We start from the raw sequence: 19,093 nt of genomic DNA, 5'->3' as shown, positions 1-19,093 counted from the left end.
GAGAGAGAGACACACACACACACACACACACACACACACACACACACACACAGACAGACAGAAACAGACTCTTAAGCACCGGGAACAAACTGGTGATTACCAGACAGGAGGTGAGTGGAGAGACTGAAGCAGGTGATGGGGAGTTAAGGAGTGCACATGTGATGAGCACCAGGTGATGTATGGACGTGTGGAATCACTGTATCATATACGTGAAACCAGTTTTACACTGTATGTTAACTACACTGGAATCTAAATAAAAATTTCAGAAAACCCCATCATATTATACTAATAGTCATTTACTCTTTAGAGGATTTTTTTTTTTTTTTTTTGTATATCTAACTTACTCGTGAAACAGGACAGAATAGTTTTATTTAAATTGAAAATTAAAGAAAACCCTTCAAGTGCACAAAACAAACAGTTCTGCTCATTGATCTTTCAGAGACACGGATAACATTTTCCAATACAACCAAGAAAAAAATATACATAATTCTGCTCACTATAAAAATTCTTCTGATGTCCTGAATTAACTTTTAATATTTTATAAGAGGGATACAGCATATGGATATTTAGGTTAATAAGTAAATATAACGACTATAAAACCAACTTTGTTCATTGTATATATACATATGTAATGAAATAAAAAGTGAACCAAAGAATGGGACCTTTTTCTTTGTAAGACTATTAATTATGTCACTAACGTCCAGAACAAATCATGAATGTTCCTTACAACAGCAGTACAACCCATGTGGTTTTGGAAGAGAACAACAAATTCATATTGCTTGAAGTTACATAAATTTATTATTATTAAACGAAATTTGACAAAAACACTCTTAAAATGCTAAATATAAAATACTGGCTAGGTATTACTATTCTTTTTTATACGATGGCATTCTATTACAGCCCAGAAAATTTACAGAGAATATTAAAAATGGTATTTTGCCAATAAGCAGGTACATGAAAATAAAACTAGTGAACATTAAAAAAATATTTAACTTTTAAATCTTGAAGATGAACTCAGCATTGCAAAGCTACAAAACATATACAAGCAAATGCTAGAATACATAGTATGCCCTACTTTGGATGTAGAATACATTTTTTTCTGTGCTTAAATAATGTAATTCCTTTGCTTTCTGTAAACATGTAGAAAAACATTTTAAAAGGAAAAAGTATTTTAATACCCTAACATTGGACATATGGGCGTTGTGGTAGCAGTCATACAAAACATGTTAACGAAACATTCCAAATAAAATGACAAAGAACATGAATTTAACATTTCAGATCTGACTAATCATCATCATCATCACTACTGCTACTGTGAGTCATAATCCACTCCCTGTAGACCTGAATTTTCTGTAAGCATGGTAGAGGGAAAAAGAAGCACAAAGGTTAGTTAAGCATGGCAAAATGCTTGCAAAACATGTAAAATTATGAAATGTTCAAGGAGTCAGAATAATCTTAAGGCAGAGTTCAGATCTGAGTAAGGCAGTAATTACAGATATAACATTCCATAACTTAATAGATCTAAGACTAGACCTCACTGGCTGGTACACTCAATGGATAAAATAGTTGGATGATACCAGTAAGGTATTCCATGAATATATGAGAATTATTATTCTATTTCTCTAGTAGTGAACTTGAATCGCCCAGCTGGAGGCACTGTAATAGGTACTCCTTTCTAGATACAAAGGCATACAACCAAAGTGTATTTTATATTTAATTATATATAGGCCCATATAATTTACTGAACGTAGAGTACCTTTTTTTTTTTTAGAAAATTAGAAAATAAAAGGAGAAACATCTTAAGTATTATACATTTGCTAAAGCACCAATGTTAAATCACTCAGATTTAATCTCTTTAGATGAGACTTTAAATCCTGTTTCTACGTCATCTGCTTTTCTTCTAGAGTACTGGCACTCACGTATTGTAAAATATTTGCTAATGACGGTTTTGATTTAAAAAGCACCACTACCACCAAACCAACAACCTGCTTCTCACACCTATAAGAGAACAATGCTAACCACAACATCCTAAGGCCTCTGGTGAATTCCTATAGGTATTCCAGCTAATACTGTGTTTAATACTCTTGCTAAAAAATAAGTAAAAATGGCTACAAGGATTGTGAGGTTTTCATCATTTAAACAGCTCTTCTAGCAGTTAACACTAAAACTGGCCTACTAAAAATAATATGTACCACTAAAAACACACAGCCAAAGGTCATGGCTTTTAAATCCCAAAGTTTAAAACTTCAGCAAACCATTAATGTAGGTATAAAATAAATTTATTTGTCACTAAGATCAAATTATCAACTGAGAGAAATTTTTGTATCTTACGGCTTTCTTATTTATCATAATCTATTTCCTAATAATGAGGATTATTCCCCTCACTACTCATCCTTACTTCTTACTGAATTAATTAAAAGTTTCTCAGGAAATATTTTTAATTTTTCAACAGGTGATCTAATAACTATTCAGCCCAGTAAAATGTCAGTAATAGGTTAACATAAGCTACTAATACAAGTAACAGGTTCCTTCCCTAAAAAGGGAAGGCTGGAATTGAATAGAAGTATATTTTTCAATTGTATTAACCAAGGGTGACTTCTGCACCATTTCCATCTTCCAAAGAATGATACACTATCACTACAGAGATTGCACAAAATGCTTTTTAGAGCACAACCTTTCACTAGATTGCCACTTCGGTCCCAATGTGCAATTATTTGGATGCTTTAAAAACATTTTAAACACACTATCGCTTTACTAAATAATACACACTATCTCAGTGGTCATGTTTTACTATATTAGATGGAAGTACATTTTACGCAAAATTATATATCCTGCATGTAGTGGGTAAAATACTGAAGTTTTAAATATTTACCATGATCATTTTAAACATGACAATATTTAAAATATCAAGGTTATAAAGAAAGGACCATATCCCCACTGTTTATTATAACTACAAATATTTTCAAGTCTATATAACATAATGACTCCTTGTCTGTTTGCAAAAAAATGATTTAGTAGTCCATATCTAAACCAAAGATGAAATAACTTTAAATTGGTATAATCTATCATGGTATGTTACCTACACCATAATTCAAGTTTTAAAAAGCCCAGTTTTCAAAGTAAGAAAAATAGCTATTATTTTAGATAAAATGTTCGACCTCCAAGTGGCTTTTTGTTTCAAATCTGATTTTCCTTAATAAAAGATGTTGGCTTTCATGTGAACTGCTTATCAGATCCCACAGGTTTTAAATAGACCACACAGGCATAAGGCAAGAAGAGGGTCAAGACTAGTTGAATATCTTCAAAAGAAAAGTCTAAGAACCCAAGAATTTCACCAACAGCAGTGGTACTGGTTTTTTCCTTATCCATGTCCAAATGGACATGAGAACTGTGTAAAAGCTACTAGTGGCCTGATATGCAGAGGGAAGTACCCTAAACAGAAATGGTTTAATTGGTTAAGTAAGTACCAACAACTATGAGGGTACATAAGGCACGATGGTTTTCAACAAATTTAGCAAATCCAGTACAGAACTAAGAACACCCTATAAAAAGATCAGATTCACTAAAATCCTATACAAAAATTTACCAATACAAAAGCTTTTCTTTGTATTCAAAATATTGAAACAGCTGTACGTAGTTTGAAAATTTTAAGACTAAAATCTACTGTTGGCTTTCACTTGTAAAGTCATGCATTAATTGTTTTCATATCAAACTTTTTGATGCCTGTAAAAAAGAAAAAAAAAATCTTATAGTAAATAAATGTACATTAAAACCTAAGTGCTAGAAACTTATAAATAGAATTAAGCAAAACACATAAAAGCCCAAATAATCTAACATATATTTAAAATAGTATATAACTACTTTTAGTAAAGTGAATCTGACTAAATTACTCGTAATGTGTAAAATATTTCTTCACCCACCTGTAACATCTGGTTTCCAGTCCCATCCCTCAACCTGTAAGGTCTGATGACTCCATCCTCATTAAAGAATCGCGGGGGCCGCAGGCTCTCCACTTCATCAGAAGTCTCTGTAGCTCTGCAGGAAAAAAAATATAACTTGACTACAAAAATTATTCAAGAACTCTTTAGTACACTTTAAAATGCAACTACTAAAAAGAATCTTCTTTTGGATAAGACTACTACATCACTTCTCTATTTTAAAATTTGTCTTTATGACACTAATGTAAGTTTTCTAGAAAAATGTCAACTTGTAAAGAAGTTTGTTTACAGACTGTCTTGGATTTTCTTTGTAGACAATAATTAGAATCAGCAAATGAATGTTGCTTTTTTTCTTTTTTCTCTGATTTAAGACTTCATTTCTTTTTCTTTTTCTATTATACTGTCTAGCTCTTCCAGTTCAATGCTAAGTACACCAATACAATACTAAATATGAGGTGATTGTAGCTGACCTTGCCTCATTTCTAACTTTAAAGGGAAAGATTCTTCTACTTCTTTTTAATTAATTAATTAATTAATTAATTAATTTGACAGAGAGAGAGAGACAGCGAGAGAGGGAACACAAGCAGGGGGAAAGGAAGAAGCAGGCCTCCTGCCAGAAGGGAGCCTGCTGTAGGGCTCGATCCCAGGACCCTGGTATCATGACCTGAGCCAAAGGCAGATGTTAACGACTGAGCCACCCAGGCACCCTAAAGGGAAAGCTTCTAAGATTTCTCCATGAAGAACCTATATTAACAAAAAAAATTTTTTTTTAAGGTATCTTTTGTCAAAACAAGGACGTTCATTTCTACTCTTAGTTTGTTTATAGTTTTTTTTATTGTTATTGTTTTTAAAAAATCTTGAATGGGCAATGAAAATGAAATATGAAATTCCTTTCTGATCATTGCTGTCATCATATAGTTAATCTCCTTCAATCTATTATTGTTATAAATCACATTACATGTATAGTTTTCTAATGTTCAAATACCCTAACATTCCTCATAGTCCCACTTGGGCTTGGCAGTTACTGTTTGAAAAATATATATGCATTGCTAGTCTTGGTACTATAATAATTTAACATTTTTTTATAAAGATTTTATTTATTTACTTGATAGAGATTACAAGTAGTCAGAAAGGCAGGCAGAGAGAGAGGAGGAAGCAGGTTCTCCGCTGAGCAGAGAATCCGATGTGGGGCTCCATCCCAGGACCCTGAGACCATGACCTGAGCCGAAGGCAGAGGCTTTAACCCACTGAGCCACCCAGGCACCCCCATAATTTAGCATTTTTGACTGTATGGACCTACATGAGAATGGTCTATTTGTTCATTTATTCAAAAAATATTCACAGATTCAATCAACATTAATTAAGAGCTTACCACATAACGTACCCATATGTATAAGACATACATATGGGTAAATTCTCCGATTAAAAAGCAGAAATTGGCAGAACAGATAAAAAAGTATGATCCAAGTATATACTATCCAAAAAAGACGGACTTTAGAGTCAAAGATGAAAGTAAGTTGAAAATGAAAGGATGCAAAAGGATATAACATGTAAACAGTAACCAAAAGAGGGCTGGAAAAGCCATACCAAGTTCAGAAGAAAATTAAATTTTAAACAAAATATTCTCATTAAATACAAAGGACATTTTACAAGAAAAGTTAATACATCAAGAAGATATAAAAATTAGGAACACATAAGTACTTAACAAGAGAGTTCCCAAATACATGAAGCAAAAACTGGCAGAACTGAGAAGAGAAAAAAAAAGTCAGTAATAACAGTTATTTCTATATCCTACTTTTAATCATGACTGCTAAATAGAAGATCAGCAAGGAAACAGAAGACTTGAGTAACATTATAATCCAACTAGACCTAATAGACCTCTATACAGAAAACATTTAATTTAACAACAGGAAACTATGTATTTTTCTCAAGTGGACACAGAACACTTTCCAGAACAGACCATGTATTAGGCCCTAAAGCATATCTTAATAAATATAAAAATGCTGAAACCTATAAGGTTTGTTTTCTGGCCACACAAAATAAAACTGGAAATTTGTAAGAGAAGGAAATTTGGGCAATTCACAAATTTGTGGGAACTGAATGGCAGAAGGTCCAAGAAAAATAACCAAGGAAAGTAACTACTTTGAGACAAATGAAAACAAACACAATGTACCAAAATTTATGGGAGAAGGCAAAGACAGTGCTCACAGAGTGATTTATTGCTGTGAATGCCTAACACTTAAAAAGAAGAAAGATCCCAAATCAATAATCTAAATTTACACCTTGCAAAACTGGAGGAAGAAAAGCAAACTACTGAAAGCTAACAGAAGGAAGGACATAAGAAAAATTAGAGCAGAAAAGAAAATTAGAACAGAGATAAGCAGAAGAACAATGGAGGGGATCAATGAAACAAAAAATTGGTTCTCAGAGTCAACAAAAATGACAAAGAAAAAAAGAAAGAGGACTTCAATTGAATGAAGAAACAAACAATCTGATTAAGACTTCTATTAAATAAAGAGACTGAATTAGTAATCAAAAAACTTACCAGAAGAAAAGGTCAAATCCAAATGGCTTCACTTCAATTTGATAAAGTTCAGTGAATTTTATATAACTCATGGGTAATTCAGTAATTTTTATAACTCATGGGTGTGTGTGTGTGTGTGTGTGTGTGTGTGTGTATATGTAGATGGCGTTACACATATATAATGCCTATATATCATATATATGGCATTACATTATTCTAATGTACTTATAATAAGTAAGTAAAAGCTTGCTTAACTTGCCAAGCCCTTCCTGCAAGGCTGCTGGGAATGAAGGACCAAAAAAGAAGAACTCTGTAATGTTGAAATGATGCAAAGGAAACTTAAATGGGAATTAGGAAGATAATACATAACTTGCCATTTTATACGGTTCAAAACGAAGGGCCTTGAGCCAAACAGCCGATTTATTTTATTTCTCACAGTTTAAGCATTTTACTCGTATCTTCCACCAGAGAAAACTTACCTTTTTATTCCCTGAAATGTACTGCTGGCCATGTCTATGATGCCTCCAGTTGGCCTTGCCACTGCTCCAACTAAACCCTTCCCAACACCTTTAAAGAAACCAGCTGCTCCTTCTTTTTGAGCTCCTAGAAAGAAAGAAACAAAGGTTTAGGCAAGTGGATCAAGAATGAAAACAGAATCAATTTGTGAAAGACCTGGTAATCTATATGGCCCAAAGGAATGTACTTGCCTTTGATCGGTTTTGTAACAATTCCTGTTATGCCACTTACAAAACCCTAGGGAGGAAAAGGAAAATTTATAATACTTTCAACATGATTCTTTAAAGAACCAACTCTGGCTTACAAAAAAAATAGAGGGTTCTGCTTTCTAGATACTGTAAGAATCTAGAAAGCATGGGAACAGAAATACATCTAGAAATGCATTACCTAAGTATACTAGTTAAACAATGATTTTAGAGGTTACTGACGTATTTTATATAGGTCACAACTCACTGCTCCTCCAATATCTAAATAATGCTTGAAGGAGTGCAAGTACCTATTTTCTTATTCGCCAAATGTAGCTTTAAAAGATATTCCCTGAGGAGCGTTTGGGTGGCTCAATCAGTTAAGTGTCTGCCTTCAGCCCACGTCCTGGGATCGAGCCTGGAGTCGGGCTCCCTGCTCAGAGGGGAGCCTGCTTGTCCCTCTTCCTCTGCCCCTCCCTGCTGCTCGTGCTCTCTCTCACTCTATCAAATAAATAAATAAAATCTTAAAAGAAAAAAAAAAAAGAAGAAGAAGAAGGAAGAAGAAAGAAGAAGAAGAAGAAAATCCCTGACCAGTTCACAACCCTGGGAAATTTCTTACAGAAACTAAGCCTTTTCCTCCACGAGTGATGCCTTCTCTAAGACCGGCTGGCTGCCTATTCATGGCTTCTCTCCTCTTCTGCTGGTAGTCTTCATCCATGGTCATAGCTGCCACCCCTTTAGCCATAGCATTGGTGATTTTGGAGGCAGCACCGGCTAATCCACCTAGCAGAAATGATCATTATTTTTAGTAAAAGCAGAGGTAAAATTACTTTCTTGCACTAATCACAGCTGGTCGGCGTCCTCTTTCTTACCAACAGCTCCACCAACTAATGCCTTCAGTCCTAGTGCCATCCCCTCCACAAACTCTTCGGGACCCTGGATGGCTCCCTAAAAGGTCAAATAACAACAAAGGTTACATTTTCTTTTAAAGTGAACTTATTGATATAAATTAAGAAAGCAGTAGGGACAAGAATAAAAATATCCTAGAGGAAGTGAAACCAGCAAAAAGCTTCACATTAACAAAATTCTAAGAGATACTTCGCGACGTTGAAAGTACAAGGAACAAGTGGATGCAAACTCAGGAACGGGACTGTTCACCAATGTGTACAAAACATGTTTGCTCCAAACTGTAAGTTCCAGGAGGAAAACATAAGCACAAACTACTCTTGATAATTTTTGTAAAAGAAGTAACTGCACTTTAATACTTAATATTGATGTTTCAAATATACTGTACAATATAAGTAACAGTTTTACTTTTTCATTACCCTCTACATTTAGAAGTTAAAGTAGGAGAGTTTTGAATGTTTTAAAAGAAAATGTTAAGGGACAAAACAATCACTATTTTGTCACTGATTAAGATGGTTTTGCACAGTGTCTGCCTGCAGTTGTTTTCACTGTTCCACACAACGGTGCAAAGGCTGCCTGCCCATGGTGATCTTACTTCTACTACGGAAAATGTTTACCTACCTTTAGTATTCCAACAGAACACTGAAAATTTAGTATATCTTAGTAAAATCTTAAGTTTAGATTTTGAGGGAAAGGGTAAAATTTCCCTCCAAATTTCTCAAAACCTCTTACAATTCTTTGCTGCAAAATCATGTTCTTCTGTTATGTCTCCCAAAATCTATTTACACCTACACTTCAAGTTAGCAGTTTGGGATGCACTATTTTTTCCCAAGTATTAGTGATACAATGCAAGAATAACTATTTTATTACCTGGTACGGTTCATAAAAAAATGCTTCCACACCTTCAGAAAATTCTCTAATCAAGCCAAAGGGATTTCCCAAAACTTCAAGTCCAAGAATGAGTACATACATTTGCTTAATGGCCTAAAAATGAAATACAAATATAAATCAATTCAGTCAACTGGAAAAAAATGTTGATGTTCAGTACACACATCCAGTTTCTTTTCTTTAAGGCTAACACCCTTATCACCAATTTCAACACCTATACCATATCACCGTATTTATCACTAGTTTTGTTTTTAAAAAGTGATTTGGTATTAGAATATTACAGATAGTATGACATATTTACATAAAGCTTTAGAATACTCAAAATGCTTTCACTTTTACAACTGTGTGTGACAGTTGCTATTACCACCAACATTTTATAGGCTGGAGAAACATAAAAGTCAAATGATGCCCAGGGTCACATAGTAGGTAAAGAGCAAAACTGGAATCCAAACCCAGACATCTTGAATCAGGCTTAGTGTCTGTCCACTACAGAAGAGCTGTCTCAGATGCTATCTAAGTTATATTAAGATACAGGAGTCTTTCTAAAGATGGAAAAAAAAATCCATTAAAATAACATATCTAACTGACTCAACAACACAACTACATTAAAAACTGCCTGTATTCAGTTAGTTGCTAATAGCTTCCCTTGAAACTATTTTTTTAGAGTAAGTTTGGTGAATTAGTTAATATTTTATTTAAAGATATTTAAGTCCACATTTATCCAAAAAATATTTCTGTCAGTGGCTCAAAAAGAGAAAGGCAAAAAAATGAAATGGTGGCATGGCTCAATTTCTTTTTCAATTCTGAGAAAAAAAAAAAAAGTTTTAAGATTTTGAAAATGGCTATTTACTTCCTTGTCAAATCTACATTACTTGTACAGACCCAGTTTCACTGTCTCAATCTGTCCCTTTATAAAATATCTCAGACAAACCTGTTTCGAATAGTGTCTTATTACTTCAGACTGTAGTTCAGATGCTGTATGGAACTGATAGTTCAGCTCAAAAAATGCAAGCCTGCAAAACACATATAAATATGTGTGAGGGTGTGTGTAGGAGGGGAAGAGGGAGACAGGGGAAGAGAATATTTTTAATATTAACAAATTGTTTCCTTTTCTTTCCTTTTGTACATTTCCCATGCCAATCAGAAAGCCTGCTCTTTTACATAGGCACATTCTGGTCAAAGAACCCTCAAAGAATATCATGAAAGCTATGGATCTTATCCTCAGAAGAGCCACCAATATAAACATATTTTCACATCCTTCAGGGGAATCAGAGACCCTCTGGATCCCACTCATGGACATGAAATGTATTTTCCAACTCTGCCCTGTCATGGCCCACACAGAAATGTCTGGCATGGTGAGGTGAATGGAGAGGTTTTATTTTTATCCTTTTTTTTTTTTTTTTAAAGATTTTGGCTATTCTGCTCAAGAATGGCCAGGCTTCAGTTGCTGCAGATCCTGTCTGATCAGCGGACGGCTGAGGAATCAAGGTCAGTTGACTGCTAACCTATTCACAGCACATGCGGATCCACTGCTTGGGAAGCTCTCTGTTAGCTGGTAGACAGAAGCTGGATGAGAAATCTCATCCTATTCCCAACGTCTTCAAACCTATGTTCTTTAATTTGACTGGTATCTAACTTTATCTAGATTTAGAGTTACATCCTACTGGATTCACTGAGTCTTACCAAGGTTCTTAATAACATTGCTGGGTGCTACCTGAAAAGGTCATTCTCATCTGAAGTCTCCACTCAGACTTTTTTGAGTTTATTTGGTCAGGTATTCTAATAGCTTCCGTTATGACTCACATTAAAATGTATATTCTCGGCTGTAACATTTAAACGAATCCCTTCATTTCCCCTGTCACAGCTTTCATTTTGCTTTAGTCGCATATGCTCTGAGAATCTTGACCCTAAGAGCCCTAAAGCCACATGGTATAAGTGCCATACCTTCGGGCACTCACAGCTTCTCAGGAATCCTCTGTAGCCCAGAAAGGCCTTATATGTTGCACAAACTTGTATGGCCTCTGTCCCTCTTTCTTAAGGAAATTATTTAATAATTATTCTGTTCCTTCTAGTTAAGGTTTAGCAGGTTAAATGTTACTTAAATCATATTCCATTTAACAGCAAAACCCATATTTGTCTATGATTTCCAATGTCCTTTGTACACTTTTTCATTTGTAAAGTTTTTAGGTAAATGTAAAATGGACTTTTCGTCAATTTATAGATTTGAATATTGAACATACTTAAAAACTACATCTTGTACATCGGTAAGGGTGGCACCAATACTCTTCAGGAGAAGATTTAAAGAGCGAACGGCCACGAGTCCTTCCTGTTGTTCTGAATCTTTAGCTTCTTCTCTGCCCGACCTCAGTGAAACACTTAAATGCAACTAAAGAGATAAAGAGACAAATATTTAAGCACTATCTGCAAAATGACAATTTTAACTTTTAAAATTTAATCTTATTTTAAATTTACTATACCATATAAGATTTCAAAGTTTGATAAATTTCAGTTTCGCAATTTTAGATTATGCCAAAATTATTAAGTGAAAAGTTAAAGGAGTTTAAAATTGAATACAGCTCTTTTTAAATTTTAAATTCAGTAATGTAAGCTAACATGGTACTTAGGCTCAATCCCAATCTTTTGGTAAAGCTATGAAAATAATAATTTTTATATATTTTTAAATAATAATAATAATCCAGAAGTTGCAGTTGTTGAAAATAACTCAGTGTTTCAAGTATTAGAATTAAGTTACCAGGTTGAAATCAGTTAAAACAAACTTTCACACTTTTGTATTGTATGCATTTATATAATTACTTATATACTATATATATTGTGTATATATATAATTTTCTATACAATATTTCCAAGTGTTATGTAAGTATGATATGCATTTATATATAATTATTTATAACAATATTGTATGTATATATATATATACAATAATTTTCTATAATTTTCTTCAAGTATTATGTAAGTAATTCAGAAACTCTGTATTAAGAACTTATATTTAGTTCCATTCAGTGTTCAGTTCTTAAATCAAGGTTACTCCACAAATTAATTTACAACTCAGAGACTATTGTTAGTAATATTGTAGTGCATTATTTGAAAGTTGCTAAGAGAGTAAATAAATCTTAAAAGTCCTCATTACAAGAAAAAAAAATTTTTAACACTGTATCATGATGGATGGGGAACGAATTTATTGCAATGATCATTAACAGAGTATACAAATATCAAATCATTACCTTATACACCTGAAACTAATCCATGTTCTATGTCAGTTATCCCAATACACACACACACACACACATCATACACAAAATTAAACAGGTTAACAGAAAACTAAGGTAACAAAAATGTTAGGTCAAGACCCCAATGTTCATAGCAGCAATGGCCACAGTCGCCATACTGTGGAAAGAACCAAGATGCCCTTCCAACAGACAAATGAATAAAGAAGATATGGTCCATATATACTATGGAGTATTATGCCTCCATCAGAAAGGATGACTATCCAACTTTTGTATCAACATGGACGGGACTTGAGGAGATTATGCTGAGTGAAATAAGTCAAGCAGAAGAGAGTCAATTATCATATAGTTTCACTTATTTGTGGAGCATAAGGAATAACATGGAGGACATTGGCAGATGGAGAGGAGAAGTGAGTTGGGGGAAATCGGAGGAGGAGACGAACCATGAGAGACTATGGACCCTGAGAAAGAAACTGAGGGTTTTGAAGTGGCAGGGGGGATTGGGTGAGTCTGGTGGTGGGTATTAAGGAGGGCACGTATTGCATGGAGCACTGGGTGTGGTGAATAAACAATGAATCTTGGAACACTGAAAAAATAAAATTAAAAAAAAAAAAAAGATATGAACATATAAACACATGTTGTAGGTGGCTCCAATATTATTTCTATATAGTGAAAAATTGTTATAAGTATAAATAAAAATTTCAGAGGACTATTCTTGCTACTTTATTTACAGAATTTATATACTATTAGAGAAAATAATTTATATATATATGTAATTATATATATATAATTGGGATATATAATTTATATCCCAAACAATGCAAGTCAAGTTGCTATTACCTAGATTATCAAGGATAATAAAAATGACTTCTATTTCCCCTACCTTGATAGGAGATATATGGAAGTATTCATAGAGACTGACTTGTGATGAATCTGCTAATGAAGCTGTTTTATATTCTTCCTGGAAAGCTTCTATATCTTTATGAAAAAGTTCAACCTATAGGGGAAAAAAAAGCATTAAAAACTTAAAGGATCCATCTGTTTGAGGCATTTAAGTCAATAGCTCAGATACTGTAGAACACACCTCCATAACATCCATATTCAACACTGTTTATGATTAGAAAGTTATTGTAAGAGAAGGGAACCTAACACCTGTTAGTAAAGCTCTGTCCCTAACTCACAAATTGATAAGCATATTTTGTTTCCATCTAATCCATTACAGAACACTAAGCTTTTCTTCTTGGGACTATAGAGTTATCCCCAAAAGCTACTATAATCCAGTGCATCAATACTTTCTTAGGAATATTCCTTTCTTTAAATATAATCATAGTTCTTCTGTAGCTTTTTAGTAAATACCTCACTGACACCTACAGAGGTCCATGCTATAATCAAAAAGGGGAAGGCACTGAAAATGATGTTGTATTAAGTGATGAATATGGCTTTCATTCTTGATAATCAACATTAATTCTCTTTTAAACACAAATTTAAGTACTTCTATGTGTTGAGAAATGGCCCCAACATTCACATTTTGACCTATCATCAACAGTATCAAAATGACAGCCTTATTAAAAGTACAGTGTCTGGAAATTGACTTCTCAGATGACAGTGTGAAGGGCTCTTCAGACCAGTTCCCCAGTGAAACTGGTGAAACAAACATTTGGGGTGCTTGGGTGCCTCAGTCGGTTAAGCATCTGACTCTTGATTATGGCCCAGTTTATGATCTGGGGGTCATGGGATCAAGCCCTGCATCAGGGTCCACACTCAGTGGGGAGTCAGCTTCAGAGTCTCTCCCTCCACATACCCCCATGCATACTTTCTCTCTCTAAAATAAATAAATATTTAAAAAATAAATATAAAAAACCTAAATATCTAAGGCCTCTATGAATGAACCTAATGGTATAAGCAAATAAACATCTTTTCAAGAAAATCTACAAAAATTTGTAAGAAAAGTGAATCTGTAGTATTTGAACAAGTACCATTCTCTCAGATCCCCCTCCTAGTTCAACAAGCCATGACTCCACTCTAGATTGCTACACTCAAGAACATAAAGCTCCCTGTCTCCCCTCCTAGTTCAGCAAGCCATGACTCCACTCTAGATTGCTACACTCAAGAACATAAAGCTCCCTGTCTGCCCAGTGGACAGCTGGAATACTTTCTTCCTGGGAGGCATAAGATGTCAGCATTTCTTATCCCACCCCCAGTTACCAGCTGCTAATGCTACATTATGGGGATGGGAGAGCTTCTGTCCCGCTGCCCAGCCTCTACTCATGGAAAAAAGACTCTAATTTGGTGTAATACCACTGAGAATACTGGGTTCTGATCACTCCTGTTCCACTCCTAGCTCTGAAGCTCTGGTCGGGTATTTTTACCTGGGGGACAATGAAACTTTAAAATAACTCCTAATCTTTTTCCAAAGAAACCCCTAATCTTTCCCCAAAGCCTTCGACTTCGATTGTAAGAGAGTTTTTGAAGAAGTTCACATCTGAGCATTAGGAAACAGTAAATGTCATAGGGAAAGATAACTGGAAGGAAAATCACTGATTCAATGAAGATGCAGGCTAAACTGCAGGCGTCTTAGTTTTCATGAGTGAAATGGGGAAAGAGACAGTTTAAGGGGTCCTCCTGGGGTCAAAACAAATATCAAACACTGATCTCCAGATGAGTTCCTCAAAGAAAAAAAAAAAAGAGCCCAAGTCTGATTAGATTAGTCTGTAGAACAATTTATGGCCTAAGGTACTGTGGGAAAAAAAATAACACAATCAACCAGCAATTAGTAGACTTCAATAGCTAGGTGTGTTGTGAAAAGAGAAGAGGGCCCAGCCCCAAAACCAATTGTTCCAGGGTAAGGGTGGGTATTCCAAGATCTTCACCTCTCTGAGAAGCAACACCAAAAGCTTAACATTGCAGGAAAAGTAAGGGGTGTAGGAAGGGTAGACCTCAATTAAAAAAATCTAACCAGTCACAGAATGAACAAATAAGCTAATAAGCTTTGGGGACAGAGGGATCGGTAGCCAGTTTTTATAGTGTATCATCTAAAATGTCTAAGTTCCCAAACAAAAATTATGATATGTGCAAAGACAGGAATGTAGGACCCATACACTGGGAAAAAACTAGGCAAAAGAAACTGCATGTGAGAAGTGACGAGACTGGATTAAAAGAAAAATACTTCCAAGTAGCCACTATAAATATGTTCAAAGAACTTAAGAAAACCTGGGGCGCCTGGGTGGCTCAGATGGTTAAGTGTCTGCCTTCGGCTCAGGTCATGATCCCAGGGTTCTGGGATTGAGCCCTGCATTAAAGAAAACCATATTTAGAAAGTGAAAGAAATTATGATGACCACGTCTTATCAACTTGAAAACTACATCAAATACAGAGGGAGAAAAATTATATATTAAAAAACCTATTAAAAATTCTGGAATTGAAAACTGTAATAGAAATGGAAGATTCACTAGAAGGACCTAACAGTGTATTTGAGCTGATAGGGGAAATAGAAACACTTCATTATACGCTAAATTAAATGCATTGTTTTATCATGACCTTGAAGGCAAAGTATTAAAGTTCATGCAGTCTGAAGAACAGAGGAAAAAGAGTGAAGAAAAATCAACACTCTCAGAGAAATGTGGTACATCATTAAGCATGCTAACATATACAATATGGGTATATCAGGGGAAAAGAGAGTAAAAGTAGAAAAAATATGTGAAGAAATAATAGCTGAACGTTTTCTATATTCAATGAAAAACAATAAGCAACATATCCAGGAAGCTAAATGAACTCCTAGTGCATAAATGGAAAGAGGTTCACAAAAGATATGTAATAGTAAAATTGCTGAAAGTCAAAGACAAAGAGAAAATCTTAGAAACAAGAAGAGAAAAACAACTTACTACATATAAGATGACCCTGATAAGACTAATAGTTGGGGTGGCTGGCGGGCACAGTAGGTTAAGCGTCCCACTCTTGGTTTTGGCTCAGGTTGTAGTCTCAGGGTTTTGAGACAGAGCCCCATGTCAGGCTCTGCACTCAGTGCAGAGTCTGCTTGAGTTTCTCTCTCTCTCCCCACCCCTCCCTCACCTATGCTCTCAAATAAATCTTAAAAAAAAAAAAAAAATTAACAGTTGACATCTTAGCAGAAAGGAGGCAAGAAGACAGTGGGTAACATATTCAAAGTACTCAAAAGAAAAAAACCTGCCAACCAAGAATCCTATATCCAGTATAACTACCTTTCAAAATGAAAGAATATGAAGACTTTTCCAGACAAAAAAAAAACAACAACAAAAAAACTAGTAGGAGAATTTATGGCTAGTAGGTGTGCCTTACAAGAAATACTTATGAAAGTTCCTCAGGCTGAAAGCAAGTGACCCCAAATGGTAATTAGAATCCAAATGAAAAAAAGGAAAAAAAAGATTGAACTGGAAAAGACAATGATGTAAATAGTATAAATATATAACCATTTCTTTCTCTTAACTAATTTAAAGAGCAACTGACTATTTATGTATAAGAAATACAGTGTTCGCCCTATAATAACAGACCAGTATCACATGAATGTGAACACAAAGAGCCTCAAAAAAATACTACTGACCCAAATCCAGCAAAATATGGAAATATTATACACAAGACTAAGTGGGTTGCTTTAACATCCAATGTAATAAAATCAGCAGAACAAAAACCACATCACCGTATCACCAAGAGATGCAGAAAAAGCATTTGACAAAATTCAACACACTTTCATGATAACACTTAGCAAACTGGAACTATTAGAGAACTCTACCTAATGAGGTTATCTACAAAAAAAAAAAAAGCTACTGTTGATATCATAATTAATGGTAAAAGCTTTTTCTTTATATCAGAAAGAAGGCAAGAATGTCTGCCCTTGCACTTGTATTCAATGTTGTACTAGAGTTCTAGCAGGGCAATTAGGCAAGAAGAAACAAAAGCCATGCAGATTAGATCAGAAAGGAAGAAGCAAAACTATTCTCAGATGGCATGATCTTATATGCAGAAAATCCTACAGAATGTATAAAACAACTATTAGAGGTAATAAATGAGTTCATAAGGTTGCAAAATATAAGATCGGTATAAAAAATCAATTATATTTCTATATACTTGCAATGAACAAAAAATGAGATTAAAAAACAATTCTGTGCAGACTATAAAAAAGAATACTCAAAAATAAATTTAACAAAAGAGCCAAACTTATACTCTGAAAATTATACAAATGTTGAAAGAAAATAAAGATCTACATAAAAGCACAACATTCAATGTTTAAGGATCAAAAGACTTAATAATGTTAAGTTGTCAGAACTCCAAAACTGGTATGCAGATTCAATGTAATCTCTGTCAAGACCCCAGATGACTTCTTCAAAGAAGCTCTCAAGCTGATTCTAAAATTCATATGGAATTGCAAAAACATTTTGAACAACAACAAAGGAGGAGGATTCATACTTCTCAATTTCAAAACTTACTACAATACAACAATAATCAGGACAGTACAGTATTGGTAAAAAGATGGACTTACAGATTAATGGAATAAAACTGTGTATTAATGGTCAACTGATTTTTGACAAGGGTACCAAGACCATTAATGAGGAAGGAATACTCTTTCAGTAAATACAATAAATGGTACTGGGACAACTCAATAGTCAAATGCAAAAGACTGATGTTGGACCCTTACCTCCCACTATATACAAAAATTAACTCAAAATGTATGAAAGACCTGATTATAAAAAAACCTCTTAAAACATAGGGCTAAATTCATAACCTTCACAACCTTATATCTGACAAAAGACTCTTAAAAATGACACCAAAAACATGAACAACAACAAAAAAAAGAATTTGAATTTCATTAACATTAAATTTTTGTGCTTCAAAAGACATCAGGAAAGTAAAGCACAACACACAGAATGCGAAGGAAAAAACAAGAATGAGAGAAAATATTTGCAAATCATTTATCTGATATGGGACTTGTATTTAGAATATATAAATAACTTTTACAATTCAATAAAAAGGAGACAACCTATTTAACAAAGGATCTGAATAGACATTTCTCTATAGAAAATATGTAAATGGTCCATCAACACATAAAAAGATGCTCAACATCATTCATCATCAGGTACATGTAAATCACAAAATCACAATGATATACTACTTCACACTCACTATGATGGCTAGAATCCAAAGGATAGATAGCAACAGGTATTGATGATGATGCATTAAAAAAAACTGTATGATTCCATTTATATGAAATATCTAGAACAAGAAATCCTATAGACAAAGTACATCAGTGATTGATGGGACTGGCATGGTTTCCTTCTTCAGTTGGTGAAAATGTTCTGGAATGAGCTAGTAATGATCCTTGTACAATTCTGTAAATACATTAAAAAACACAGCTTTGTCCACCATGGATGATTAAAATGTATAATGTGTGAACTGAATTTCAATAAATTTAAAAGAAAAAAAAAGTATTATTTGCCCTAGTCCTTATCCATGTAATCTGTATTACCTTCAGAATTCTTTTTATGAAGACAGCAGAAAAAGACTGTATCTGATCTACCCTATCACTATGACTTTAAGGTCTATCAGTCACAAATAAGACACTTAACCTTTTATTTTTATCCCTTCTCTCACTGAATATTCTTGTCACACCCAAATTTCTAAGTTATCAATCAAAACAAAGTAACCCCGGAAAATAAAATAGGAAAAAACAGTGATGGGAATATGAGTATTTCTCCCTACTACTGGCCTAAAACCTTTCCTGTTTGCTAACTCACCTTCAAAAGGCTATTTTAACTTGTCTTGCTTTCTTCATCTATAATCTGAAAATGGGATTTCTACCAATTTACCCACCATAGCAGCGTAAGAAAAATTAAAAAATTTTATTTTAAAATGGACCAAAAC

At 34.2% G+C, this 19,093-nt stretch overlaps 1 protein-coding gene across 6 annotated transcripts in view; it reads right to left on the bottom strand.

Annotated features, from left to right (window-relative positions):
• Positions 1-19,093, bottom strand: part of LOC111153487 (vacuolar protein sorting 13 homolog A) — a 225,743-nt gene that overhangs the window by 21,363 nt on the left and 185,287 nt on the right. For 4 of the 6 annotated variants that reach the window (XR_002641007.1, XM_022512530.1, XM_022512531.1 and 1 more), the window contains 9 exons: positions 13,086-13,199; positions 11,198-11,343; positions 9,889-9,970; positions 8,940-9,053; positions 8,036-8,111; positions 7,783-7,946; positions 7,170-7,215; positions 6,942-7,065; positions 3,921-4,035 (listed from right to left, as the gene is read on the bottom strand). Coding sequence is in view for 5 of the 6 variants with exons in the window: in XM_022512530.1 (XP_022368238.1) it covers positions 3,921-4,035; positions 6,942-7,065; positions 7,170-7,215; positions 7,783-7,946; positions 8,036-8,111; positions 8,940-9,053; positions 9,889-9,970; positions 11,198-11,343; positions 13,086-13,199 (981 nt within the window). In the remaining variant the exon portion in view is untranslated. Of the gene's footprint in view, positions 1-973; positions 1,351-2,938; positions 3,724-3,920; positions 4,036-6,941; positions 7,066-7,169; positions 7,216-7,782; positions 7,947-8,035; positions 8,112-8,939; positions 9,054-9,888; positions 9,971-11,197; positions 11,344-13,085; positions 13,200-19,093 lie in introns of those variants that run through there. The other 2 variants (XM_022512535.1, XM_022512536.1) reach the window with 2 other exon arrangements.

The sequence above is a fragment of the Enhydra lutris genome, unplaced genomic scaffold (genome assembly GCF_002288905.1).
Source record: "Enhydra lutris kenyoni isolate GAN:26980312 unplaced genomic scaffold, ASM228890v2 scaffoldscaffold33, whole genome shotgun sequence".
NCBI classification, from domain to species: Eukaryota; Metazoa; Chordata; class Mammalia; order Carnivora; family Mustelidae; genus Enhydra; species Enhydra lutris.
Note: the sequence above shows the minus strand (reverse complement) of the source record. Positions and strands in the feature narration are given on the sequence as shown.